Genomic DNA, 12592 nt, shown 5'->3' on the forward strand with positions numbered 1-12592 from the left:
TGGGCACCCGCCTGCTGCTTTTGTAGCCGGCCAAGTCCAAGCTCATCATCTCCTGGCTTCTCTCTTGTTCACAAGGTGCCTAGTGCCCACTGCCTGGCCCATGGCTTGCCACCTGCTGCCACAGAGCCCAGGGCTCTTCCTTCTGTGGCTCAGAGAAGCTGGGGGACGGGGTGGGGCCAGGAAAGTGACAGTGACTGGGAATCCAAAAGAAAAGGCTGCTCAGTCAATGAGGACATCTCAGGACCCGGGTCCTGTCCTGGCCCTGCTGCAGACTTGCTGTGGGGGCTAGGCAGATCACTGCCCCTTGCCAGGAGCAAGGCCCTGGCGGCTCTTGGAGGGGTGGACAGCACCAGCTTGTCCCTCACCTGCCCGTGTTGCCCTGGGCTGCGCTGACTGGCGGCTGCTCTCTGCCACAGGACTTCACCAATGAAGCCCCCCCAGCTCCTCTCCCAGACGCCTCGGCTTCCCCCCTGTCTCCACACCGAAGAGCCAAGTCACTGGACAGGAGGTCCACGGAGCCCTCCGTGACGGTGAGCCCAGGCGCCATGTCCTCCGGAGGCCGTGCTCCTCTGCTTCTGTCACTCTGAGGCACTGTCTGTTTCTGTCTATGCGTCCACGCCAGCTGTCCCTCTGTGCATAGGCCCTCGTGTCCGTGAGCACCCCCACCCACCAACCCACAGGCCGTCGAACGCAGATTCTGTGTTTCTTCCCTTTTCTGGTCCCAGCAGAACCAAGAGCTCCATGGCATCCTGAGCTCTGGGAGGAGGCCCTGCGGAGGAGGCCACCTTGGCCAGGCAGACTCCTGACTCTAGGAGGCAGGGCTGCAATGGGGACCCTCTGCTCCTCTGGCATTGGGCATTGCTTTCTGTGGCACTTCGGAGGCAGAGGCTACGTCTTGCTGGAGCTTGTCTCGTTCTCTGCGTCATGCCTCAAGTGGAAGAGCAGACCTTGCACCGGGTCTTCCATGGGCCTCAGAGCTGTGACAGCAGAGGTGTGGAAGGAGTGGTCAGGGTACAGGAGCAAGGCCAGCTCAGCATGCTGACCCAGCTCTTCCCCGTTCTGTCTTCAGCCTCCAGGGGAGCCTGGGGCCTGCTCACTGCCTCTTGTCTCCTTGCTGCCTGCCCCAGGGCTTGGGGGCTCCCAACCGCAGATTGATGTGTAACATGGAGTGTGAAGAGGAGTAAGGTTTGGGTTTCTCCTTCAGTCTAGGTTTTGCTTCAGGTGTCTCAAACAAAACCCGTTATTTCTCTGTTAACTTATCTGGGAGTTCCTGTCCCCAGGAGAAAGCACCACCAGGGAACTCACCTGCATAGGCCTTGCCATCGGGGTCAGATTGCAGACTTGACTTCAATGGCACAACCATGATATGGAAGTTACAAGTTTTTGTTAAAGATCCGCAAGCTAGGCCAAGTGCGGTGGCTCACACCTGTAATCCCAGTACTTCGGGAGGCCAAGGCGGTCAGATCATGAGGTCAGGAGATCGAGACCATCCTGGCCAACGTGGTGTAACCCTGTCTCTACTAAAAATACAAAAATTAGCTGGGCATGGTGTCGTGTGCCTGTAGTCCCAGCTATTCGAGAGGCTGAGGCAGGAGAATCGCTTGAACCTGGGAGGCGGAGGTTGCAGTGAGCCAAGATCGCGCCACTGCACTCCAGCCTGGCAACAGAGCCAGGCTTCATCTCAAAAAAAAGAAAGATCTTCAAGTTAAGCAGGCTGTCAGAGAGGGGCAGGTGGCAGTCCCACGTCTCAGGTCTTGTGCCACAGTGGCAACTACAAACATGCAGGAGAGGACCTCCCTATTTAAGGGTCACTTGGGGTAGGGTGTCCTAATTTCATAGTGTTGCTTTTGATTGGGTACCCCAACTGACTCTGGCGGCAAGGACAGTTGCACAGCTTGGCAGGACGTTGGGGTTGAAACAGGGCTCTGTAGAGGAACTTCTTATCTATCTGGGTCAGCCTTAGCCAGACCTAGGCAGCAGCCAACTGTGGTTCCTCCCTCACTCCTCAGAGACAGGGTTCTGAGCAGAGGCTCCCAGAATACTTTGTCCTGGTAGCTGTTGTGACAATTCTTGCCTATTCTCACTGTCACTCCTTGGAATAATACAAAAAGACACCAAAGCTGGTTTCCGCTCAGATGGCTGTAGAAAAGACAGCACCTGGGACCAGAGGTGGAGTGACCGATGTCTCTGTGGGGCCAGCCAGGTGGGCTGTAGGTGGCAGGGCTCTCTCAGACTGTTCCTCAGGGCCCAGGTGTGTCTGGGTGGCACAGGTGGAGGAAGGACAGAGCCCTGTGCCTGGGCGCTGTCCCCGTCTGCCATCCTGCTTCTTGTGGGGAATACAGGTCAAGCCTGTTCCTGGTGGAGAAATGGCCTGAGGGTCTCAGCGGGGCTGCAGCTGCTGCTTCCTCAACACCGCACATCTCTGTTTCCCAGGCTTCCTGTGGCTTCTGCAAGAACTTTTGAATCAATTCTCCTTTCAGCCTTCCCTGCAGATGTTTCCCTTCAAATAAAATGTTCTGTAACTCTTCATCTGGGCTTGTTTTCTGCCCCCCAGATAAGGCCCTGTGCAGTGGGCCCTGTACAGGCCGGAGCCCACACCGCTCACAGGGCAATGAGACCATACCTTCTCTCCTGCCAGCCTGCCAAGCCCAGCATCTCCTTCCTCAAGGTCGCGCGCACCTACAGAAGGCGGGTTGCGGGCAGCACCTACCAGGGTGAGGGGGCTGCACAGGCTTGTCTGGCAGGTGGAGAAACCCCTTTCCTGGTACCCGCCTCATCTGGACAGAAATACTGGCCCCATCAGACACTCATGACACTAGAGGAGTTTCCTCTGAGCTGTTCTTTTTTCTCCCTTTCTCAGCCCGACCTGCTGAACTTCAAGAAAGGCTGGCTGACTAAGCAGTATGAGGACGGCCAGGTGAGTGTACAGAGTTGCCGTGGCCCCTGAGGGGTCTGGGGGCAGGGTGAGGGGGAGCTGGCCTTGTCCCCAGCCAGTCCGCGAGTGCTGGCTCCATGCCTTCCTCCTCCATGCCCCTTGTCTCACGGACCAGGGCTGTGGCTGAGACTCCCATCTGCTCCTAGAAGTGCAGGCACGCAGCCTTCAGTTCTGCAGTCGGAGGTGCTGTGGAGGGGGCACTCGGTAGGCCTGTCTGCTGACGGCAAGGGAATCTTGGCCTCAGGCCTTAGGGATGCCTTGTAACACTAGCCCCTACCTGGTAATCTTTCCTGAAAGTTCTTCAGAGGCCTGGCTTCCCCAGGGGCAAAGAAAGTCTCTGGCTGTGAGATTGGCTTGTGTTTCCATGCAAGCCACCCAAGTAGACAATAGCCTAGCACTGCAGGACTCTCATGCCCGAGACCCCTCAGCTGCAGTGGCAGTGTTAGCCCTGGAAGGAGCAAACATGGTACATTCTTGCCATCAGACTCAAGCAGGAAGAGCCATCTGAGGCTTGACCTCCCAGCCTACCTTGACCCTGTGCCATGGGCTGGAAGGCCAGGCCTCCCAAGGAGGCATGAAGTCTGCTGGGTCCTTACCTAAGAGGCCCTGATGCCCAGCCCATCCGCACTCCCTTCCTGCTTCCTGAGCTGCTATCCCAAGACATTGTCTTTCTTTCTTCTCCATATCAAATACCCTTGGCCTGGCATGAGGACTCAAGTTCCCCTCCTTACTGCTCACAGTGAAGACTTGGTCTCTAGCTGGTTAGTTACCCCTGCTGGTTAGGGGGCCACATGGCCTTGGCTTGTGGGTTGCCACCTGCAGGTGGAGATGCCATTTCACAGCCACCTTTCTGTTCTGATGGGCCCAGCCTGTTGTCTGCAGCCTCTGTAGTTATTGAGGACCTCACAGCCTGGCCACCAGCCACACCACTGGTCGTAGAGCCCACAGCCAAGGCCTGCTCAGCTATCTGTGCTGCCTCTTCACTGGAGGGTCGCAGCTTAGTGAGCATCCTGAGGGAGTGAGCGCATGGCTGCCTGCAGTCCCAGCGGAGTCCTCTATGTGCTGTCAGGGAGGCGCCAGCCTGTCCCCTGCTTTCCCTGTGCTCTGGGTGGGTCCCACAGGCTCTGGCTGCGCATTGCCATGGAGTGGCAAGTGTGCTGTTATAGGAGTTGGTAATTGAGTCATTTTTCTTTTCTTCCCCCTTAGTGGAAGAAACACTGGTTTGTCCTGGCCGATCAAAGCCTGAGATACTACAGGGATTCGGTGGCTGAGGAGGTGAGTGTCTGGGCTTTGCCTCTGCTGTGGAGACAGCTGTAGGGGTCCAGGCGGCATCTGGGGCTAGTAGATCTGCTTCCCCTCGGGCTAATGTCCCCACTTCTAAGGACAACGCCCTTCGGTAGTGTTCCCTTGCCGTAGGTGTATCCATGTTGCCCTCTTGGGTTTCCCAGTCCTGACCTGGTGGGAAGGTGAGCACAAGACCAGCCTTTGTCCTTGTGATCATTTTTCTGGCTGTGATGCCAGGCTTCGTCAAGGCCCTGAATTAAGCGCCCAGTGAGTAGATTCAGGCAGCTTTTGTTTTCTCTGTTCTTTGAAAAACACTGAAATTTGAAAACTCAGGATGAAAACTTTTGTTTTTTCCACGAAGAGGTTTCATGGTAAATGGAGTTGGAAGAATTGAACTACGTCTTGTGCCCGGCCTTCTGGACAAAGACAGGATATGATAGATGAGCTTTGTTGGGCCCCTTGACAGTCCTGATTCTGTAGTCAAAGACCAACTAGAAGAGGCTTCACCTACAAATAAAAATAACCTCTTCTAAACAGTTTGGCAAGTCTCTTTCGCCTTTTCCCCAGTAGTTCCACTCCAGGAAGCCCTCAGATATACTCACACATGTGGAAAAACATCTGTGTTTCAGGTTAGTCATTCCTACACGTTTTTAATAGCCAGATGATTGGAAAGAGCCTAAATACCCATCATTAAGGGCTAGAGTATGTATTAAATACTCTGAGCCAGTCTTTACAGACTGAAGGGGAAAAGCGGTAGTGATAAGAAGTAGGGGTAGGAGAGTGTGGGCGGTGGGCCTCTGGTGGTGTCCAGCGTTGGGGAAGTAAGGAGCCTGTGTAAGTGTTTGGTTGTGTGTGCATAGAAGAGCACTTCTGAGTGTGATCTGTAGACCTCTGGGGGTCCCTGAGGCCCTTTCAGGAGAGCAGTGATGGTTAAAATAATTTATAATATTAAGATATCATTGACTTTTTTTTTGCATGTGGCCATCTGCACTGATAGTGCAAAAGCAACGGGAGGTAAAGCCACTAGTACTTGGCACAGCCCCAGCTGCAACAACAGGCTGGACCAGTGGTCACTGGATTCTTCACTGCCATACATTTTAAATAAATAATGGTTTTAAAATAAATAAAGGTCCTTGAAGGAGCAGCAGAAGTTACTAATTTTATGAAGCCGCAATCTTTAAATGCCCATCTTTTTAATATTCTGTGATTTGAAATGGAAAGTAAGCACCACCTGGCTGCATACCAGAGTATGCAGGCTTTCTCATGGAAAGGACTCGTGATTGTTTGAGTTGCCAGCTGAACTAGCAGCTTCTTTGTGGAGCACCATGTTTACTTGAAAAACAACTAGTAGGCAAAACTGTAGTCATTCATTTTGTGTGTTTGGCATATATTTTCATGAAAATGAACCAAGTTAGCTCGTTCCTCTAAGGAGAACAACTGACAGAGTTTGTTGCTGGTGATATAATTTGAGCTTCTAACCAAAAATTAGAACTTGGGAAATTTGTATTCACCATCGTGAACTTCCCTTTACTTACACTCTCCTGATGAAATAGGTGGTGGTATTAGCAAAGGCGATATTTTGATCTTGCATAATGAAATGTGTAGACAATTGGAAGCTATGCATAACTTAATATTTTCCATGTGACCAATACCACATGTTACAAAAGCATGCATGGGTTTTAATGTAACACAGAACAGAGAGTTCATTGGCATGAACTCAGATACCACATTGCAGTTAACCGTTAAGAGCCTACTAGTCAAAGAACAGCCACAACTACTTGAGAAAGCTATTAAAATACTTCCTTTATTGTCTGGTGAAGGGCATTTAAAGATTGAGGCTTCATAAAATTAGTAACTTCTGCTGCTCCTTCACCTTCTTACAGTGGCTCACACCTGTAATCCCAGCACTTTGGAGGCTGAGGCAGGCGGATCACCTGAGGTCAGATGTTTGAGACCAGCCTAGCCAACATGGTGAAACCCTGTCTCTACTAAAAATACAAAAATTAGCCAGGCGTGGTGGTGGTCATCTGTAGTCCCAGCTACTTGGGAGACTGAGGCAAGAGAATCACTTGAACCCAGGAGGCAGAGGTTGCAGTGAGCCGAAATCATGTCACTGCACTTCAGCCTGAGTGACAGAGCAAGACCCCATCTCAAAAAAGAAAAAACCTTCCTGTATTGAACAGATGGAATGAAGAAATAAGAATCCAGCTGTCCTTTCTGAAGACAGATGTTAGAGAGATTTGCAAAAGTTCAAAGCCGTGTGACTCTTAATCACTGATTAATCAAATTTTTACTTTAAAATGAGTTTATTCTCAAATGAACAAATATATTTGAATTTTTCATTTCTATTAGTATATTTTTTCATATGTATTTAAATACATATTTTATATATTTAAATACATTAAATATATACCTTTGAGTCTAGGATTTCGAGGCTGCAGTGAGCCATGAGTGTGCCACTACACTCCAGCCTGGACAGCAGAGTGAGACCCTGTCTTGGGGGAAAAAAAAAAGAAATGGGGGCAGATGTGGCAGTCCAGAGGATATAAAAAGTACATTAAAATACATTAAATACATTAAATATATAAAATATGCATTTTATATATTTAAATACATTAAAAATATATTTAAATATTTTTAATTTAAGAATAGTAAGATATTTACATTTTAATTTCTAACATGGTAAATACCATCAATAGATGAAATCCACGTAACAGAAACTCTTCTAGGGTCCCCAGTTTTTAAGAGTGTGAAAGGATTTCAACAGCAGCATGTTTGAGGACCACTGGCGTGGACTATCTTTGGCTGGATACGGGGACAAATGGTGGTGTGGTTGCACCCAGGGAGGGGCCTGGATAGACAGTATCCTCACTTGTCAATATGTATACTATTAAAAATAAAGTCAGTGTAGGAAATCACTTACGGAAATTTGCTCACCTAGGCGTTGATTCTGCTTCCTAAAAATCTTAAGACATTCTTATTTCTCTCTGCAGGCAGCTGACTTGGATGGGGAAATTGACTTGTCTACATGTTACGATGTCACGGAGTATCCAGTTCAGAGAAACTATGGCTTCCAGATCCATGTGAGCCCAGGGATGGACGTGGGGCCACAGGCTTGACAGGCAGGGACACGTGTCAGAGTGCCTGATATCTGGGCTGGGGGCATTTCTGGACAGGCCTGATGCAGTGTGTGTGGTCAGCACTTAGTGTTTCCCACTACCCTTGACACCTCTGTCCTGTGGCACCTGACCCTCTTCCCCAGTTCATGATCTGAACAGTACGTTAGATGTTAGTATCTTTTTTCTGAAGACTGCTTAAAGATTTTTTGTTTCTGAAGGTTCTTTTTTTCTTTTGTTTTTTGTAATGCTAGAGTTGGGGCAGTTGGAAGGATGTAGGGTATGGAGAATAAGAATGAAAGTGTCAGTCAATTATTTACATCGGTTTTTTACTCACTTATTCATGTGGTTGTTCATTCATTTACTTACAAGGCTATTTTTTCCCAAAATCTTGTGAGGTACTCAGATGAACAAGGCATTGCCCTGTTCTCAAAAAAAGAAAAAAATCTTATTGGTAGGACAAAATGGTTCTCATTGGCTGTTTCTTCAAAACTATGTGGATTAAGGGCTGCCTGCAGTCAGCCAGACTCCAGGTTAAGGGCACAATCCTCCAGACTGCCACATCTGCCCCCGTTTCTTTTTTTTTTCCCCCAAGACAGGGTCTCACTCTGCTGTCCAGGCTGGAGTGTAGTGGCACACTCATGGCTCACTGCAGCCTCGAAATCCTAGACTCAAACGATCCTCCTACTTCAGCCTCCAGAGTAACTGGGACCAGGTGCATGCCACCATGCCCAGCTAATTTTTATTATTATTATTTGGTTTTTGGAGAGACAGGGTTTCACCATGTTGCCCAGGCTGATTTTGAACCGCTGGGCTCCAGCGATCCACTTGCGTTGGCTTCTCAAAGTGCTGGGATTATAGGCATGAATCACTATGCCCAGTCCTGCCCCCACTTCTGACACCAGTTGTGAGTCTGGAGGTTTCCAGAACCACCTTCAGTTTCAAAAATTCACTAGAATGACTCACAGAATTCAGGAAAATAGTATCTTTACAATGAGTTTTATTGTAGAAAAAGTATACAAGTCAGAACCAGCCAAAGGAGAGCCATGTGGAGTAGATCTGGGACTGGGGGAGTCGCAGATGCCAAAAGTTTCTGCATCCTTGGGGACACAGTGTCCTCTTAGCCCTGATGTGGGGCAGCATGCAGAGCATTGCCAGGAAGCCCACCTGAGCCCTGGTGTTGAGCTTTAGGAGGCTCTGTAGCTGCTGTGGTTGATGGAGTTATTGTCCTCATGGTTGAACTCCACCTAAAGCCCTTCCCGCCATGGTCGGCTGCTTTCACATGGCCCAAACCCCAATCCTCTGATTTAATGGGTTTCCTCTGATTTCCTGCTTCTGGCCAGGCCAGCCTCCACCCTGAGTTGTCTTGTCAGCATGAAGTGTTAGGTGGGGTCCCAGGGGACCACCATGAGTAATAAAGACTCTAGTCATCTAGGAAATTGCAAGGTTTGGAAGTTCCCTCCCAGGAGCCAGGACAGAAGCCAGGCCTCTCTTTGGGTAAAGTTAGTTCGTCACTTGCAAGAGCTTTAAGATGGGTGGAGAGTGTGATGAGTAGAGAGCTGCCCCTGTGGGGCCAGACCCTGGCACTGGGACTTGGTTTCTCACAGAAGGCTAGACTCTGGTGGGCTCACCTGTAGCAGGGTCATACCTTCACATTTTGGGGCCCAGAAACTCAATTGTATTGCTGTTTTGAGAGTTGATCCAGTATTTGGGGCTGACTCAGATTGACCCAACTTAGGGGAGACTGAAGTATAGACCCAAAGGCCAGTGTGTTCATTTACTAAGAAAATCCTGGCTGCCAGCCCACTGGGCTGCTGGCTGTGGCTTCCTGCATGCCGGCATCTGCGAAAGGAGCTGAGTCACAGTTGGAGGCTGCACTGACAGCCTGGCACCAGGGCTAGGTGTGAGTTGCCTGCTCTTAGTGGCCTGCACTGCCCAAGTTTCGAGGCTCCTCTGTCCTCAGCCCCTGTGGGAGGGGTGCCTCCTCTCCTGCCATCCACCTCACATCTTCATGAGCAGCTTCCTCCAGGCAGGGCACACCTGAAGTCTGAGAACTCACCCCACTCTCCTAGTGACAAATGAGGGCACCAACCAATCTCACCCACTGATCAACCCCTCCTCACTTCACCCTGGTAGGGCTTATCCTGATAACTTTCTGTGAACCTGAACTACTGAGAGTTCTAAGGAATGAGGAGGTCCTTCCAGTGTGGAGAAGGCTTCCTGGGGGAGGCTTCCTGGAGGAGAATCCCTCGAGGCTCAGCAGGAGGGCTGAGTGTGAAAACATGTCCCAGACTGGACTCCAGACCTGGTGGCACAGAGAGCACAGAGCCAGTCTGGGGCTAGAGTGCTGGGTGGAGGGTCAGGTTGGCACTGGTCCAGTTTTTGTGGAGCGCACTGAAGGGTGTTAGAAGATGCCAGACAGTTATGCGTTCATGATACATGTCTGGCAGGATATGCAGGTCCATTAGAAAGGAGCCAAACAGGCTGGCACAGTAAGGCTGGGCAAGAAAGGTAGGAGCGGCACCCGGGAGTAAGAGTTGAGGGCAGGGCCAGGACCCAGAGCATGGCAAGGCCCCGCCCGCTTAGAAGCCAGCAGAAGAGCTGACGTCACAAAAGCAGGGGAATCCCCTGGAATTCCAGCTGTGATCCATTTGAGGCATGATGGGCTCTCAGAGAACATTAGGTAGCCGCTGGGAAAGAAAATTCAGCTGGAGAAAACGGCTCTATGTGGAGCACTGAGGCCAAACTCCAGCAATGCCCTCACATGGGGGTGGAGAAGGTGGGGCCCCCAACTCAGCTCATGTGGACGTGAGAACTGATGAAGGAGGACCTAGCTGAGCAGTGGCGGTGTCTTGATCGGGCAGGTGGAGGGGCAGGTCAGGTCCCTCCCCAGTGTGCTTTGTGACACATCAGGCCGGCGCATGATCTCCTGTTTTGACTTCTGGCCAGGCCACTAGTGCCCATCTGAAAACCATCCTCATGATTGCATCCTGCCGTCAGCTTCACTACTGACCTGGCTGCTGAGTCTGCTTGTGAGCAGCTCTCAGTTCAGGGCTGCAGCCCTCGCTTCTATTGGGCAGGTGCCTGTAGGTGCAGAAGCAGGCCTCCAGCTCCATGCAGGCCACTGGCCCTCCCCTTTCCAAAGGTACCCAGGCAGGTCTGTTCAGGGGCGCAGCAGTCATGTCCCAGAGCCATGTGCTCTTTGCTTCTTTGTCCTACCTGCTGCCCCGTTCCCCACCTAAAACAGGCTCCTCCCCTGCTGCCTTGGACAAGCACCTAGGACAAGCCCTAGACTCCACCTCATCCAAGCAGGAGTCTAGGGCTTGTCCTAGGTGCTCCCCAACCCAGCCAGCCAGACACTGTCCATACCCCTTTTGTTACTTCTGAGCTGCCCTATCCCCTGCCATCACCTTAATTCTCATCACTTGGACAGCTGCAGTAACCATCCAGCAGGTATCCCTGCCTTTTCTCAGTGTCACCAACAAGACCCTGATACCCCTTGTTCTTAACCACTCCCTGGGCCCCATCATGCCATGTGCCTGTGTGGGTTCAGACTGCAGGCGCCACTCCCGACACCTAAGAAGCACGCCCTTCCCCATTCCCCACCTCCACTGCTGCTCAGCACTTGCTGATTCTGCCCTTCCCCCAAGGCTGGGAACTCCTTAAAGAGGGGTGCAGTGGCTGGGCACGGTGGCTCACGCCTATAATCCCAGCACTTTGGGAGGCCGAGGCGGGTGGATCACGAGGTCAGGAGATCGAGACCATCCTGGCTCCTCTAAAAATACAAAAAATTAGCTGAGCGTGGTGGTGGGCACCTGTAGTCCCAGTACTTGGGAGGCTGAGGCAGGAGAATGGCGTGAAGGAGGCGGAGCTTGCAGTGAGCTGAGATTGCGCCACTACACTCTAGCCTGGGCGACAGAGCAAGACTCTGTCTCCAAGAAAAAAAAAGAGAGAGAGGTGTGCAGCATCCTCCTCTATCTGGATGGGCAGGCTGCTGGTGCGTAGTGGGTGCTCGGTAACTGTGAGCTGACCTTACTGAGAGAAGATACCCGATTTACCATTGCCACAGATGCACGTCCCTCCCAGGGCTTTGCCGTCTCCTGCTCTCCAGCTCCCTCTTGTCCCAGTAGTGGGCACATGTGGCGCTCCTAGAAGGAGCTCCTAGAAAGTCACAGGCTTTCTCCCTGTGGGACTTTGTATCCAGTGCAGGAAGCTTCTTTGGAGATGGAGGGCAGCAGGTACCCTAGGGGACAGTCACTGATGGTGCCTCATCTTTTCTCTATAGACAAAGGAGGGCGAGTTTACCCTGTCGGCCATGACGTCCGGGATTCGGCGGAACTGGATCCAGACCATCATGAAACACGTGCACCCGACCACTGCCCCGGATGTCACAAGGTAGGATGGTGAAGATGCCAGGGAGCCCCTTGTGCATCCTGTGGGTGCCACTCCCTCCATGGCAGTATCAGACTCAGGTCTGAAGTCTGAGACCTGAGCTCAGTGCATCCCAGTCTGCTGCTCCTTCCTTCCTGTGTCCTTCTGTTGCTCAGGTTCCTGTCCCAAGCACATCAGAACAAACATTTCTGGTTCTTTTCCTCTTTTAAGCCCAGGCGTTTTCATCTTGCAGGTAGTGTGTGTGCTGGTCATTAGAACTGGGCTTTGGTGGAGAATCTTCCATCTGTGTCAGCAGGCACTTAGCCAAACCAGCCTGAGCCCCACAGTCGGTGCTCTCAGGTCTTGAGCTCTGCTGGCATGAGGATGGCCCTGTGTGCAGCATCCATAGGCCACCCAGCACTTCTTTGCCTTGGCCTTCTTCTCACCTCACTCCTACATCTATTTGATTTCTGTGCAGCCAAGTTGAAAAACTCTCTCCTGTGTTAGCATTCTGTGGTTCATGCGCCTCAGATTTTGCTTTGGACTTTCTTTCTTCTGCCCTGAAGGTTAAAGACCTAGCTCTCATTTTAAAAGAAAGTGGAGAATCAGAAGACTCAGACGTCTCCAAAAAAAAAAGCAGGGAAGATTCCAGAGTGGGGGCTGGTCCTTTGAGGGCCAGAACTCTGCTGTCCCCACCTCAAGGCTTCAGAGCCTCCATGCATCTGAGCACCTCTGGTGCCATTTCTCAGGGCATGTGATGTAGATTACATCTCAAATGTATTTCTTGTGCTGTGGGTTAGGCTGCTTGGGTATGACAGTGTCACAGCAGGGGCTGTCCTTGGAAGCTTTGACCTAAAGGCACGTTCTTTTTTTTTGAGATGGAGTC

General features: G+C 51.2%; 1 protein-coding gene across 6 annotated transcripts in view; it reads left to right on the forward strand.

Moving 5' to 3' along the window:
- MPRIP (myosin phosphatase Rho interacting protein) overlaps positions 1–12592 on the forward strand; it is a 150963-nt gene that overhangs the window by 100825 nt on the left and 37546 nt on the right. For 5 of the 6 annotated variants that reach the window (XM_037987286.2, XM_008010506.3, XM_008010505.3 and 2 more), the window contains exons 9-13: positions 417–530; positions 2861–2917; positions 4142–4210; positions 7213–7302; positions 11621–11730. In XM_037987286.2, the coding sequence (XP_037843214.2) occupies positions 417–530; positions 2861–2917; positions 4142–4210; positions 7213–7302; positions 11621–11730 (440 nt within the window). The remainder of the gene's footprint in view (positions 1–416; positions 531–2860; positions 2918–4141; positions 4211–7212; positions 7303–11620; positions 11731–12592) is intronic. The other variant, XM_008010503.3, reaches the window with a different exon arrangement.

The sequence above is a fragment of the Chlorocebus sabaeus genome, chromosome 16 (assembly GCF_047675955.1).
Source record: "Chlorocebus sabaeus isolate Y175 chromosome 16, mChlSab1.0.hap1, whole genome shotgun sequence".
Lineage (NCBI taxonomy): Eukaryota > Metazoa > Chordata > Mammalia > Primates > Cercopithecidae > Chlorocebus > Chlorocebus sabaeus.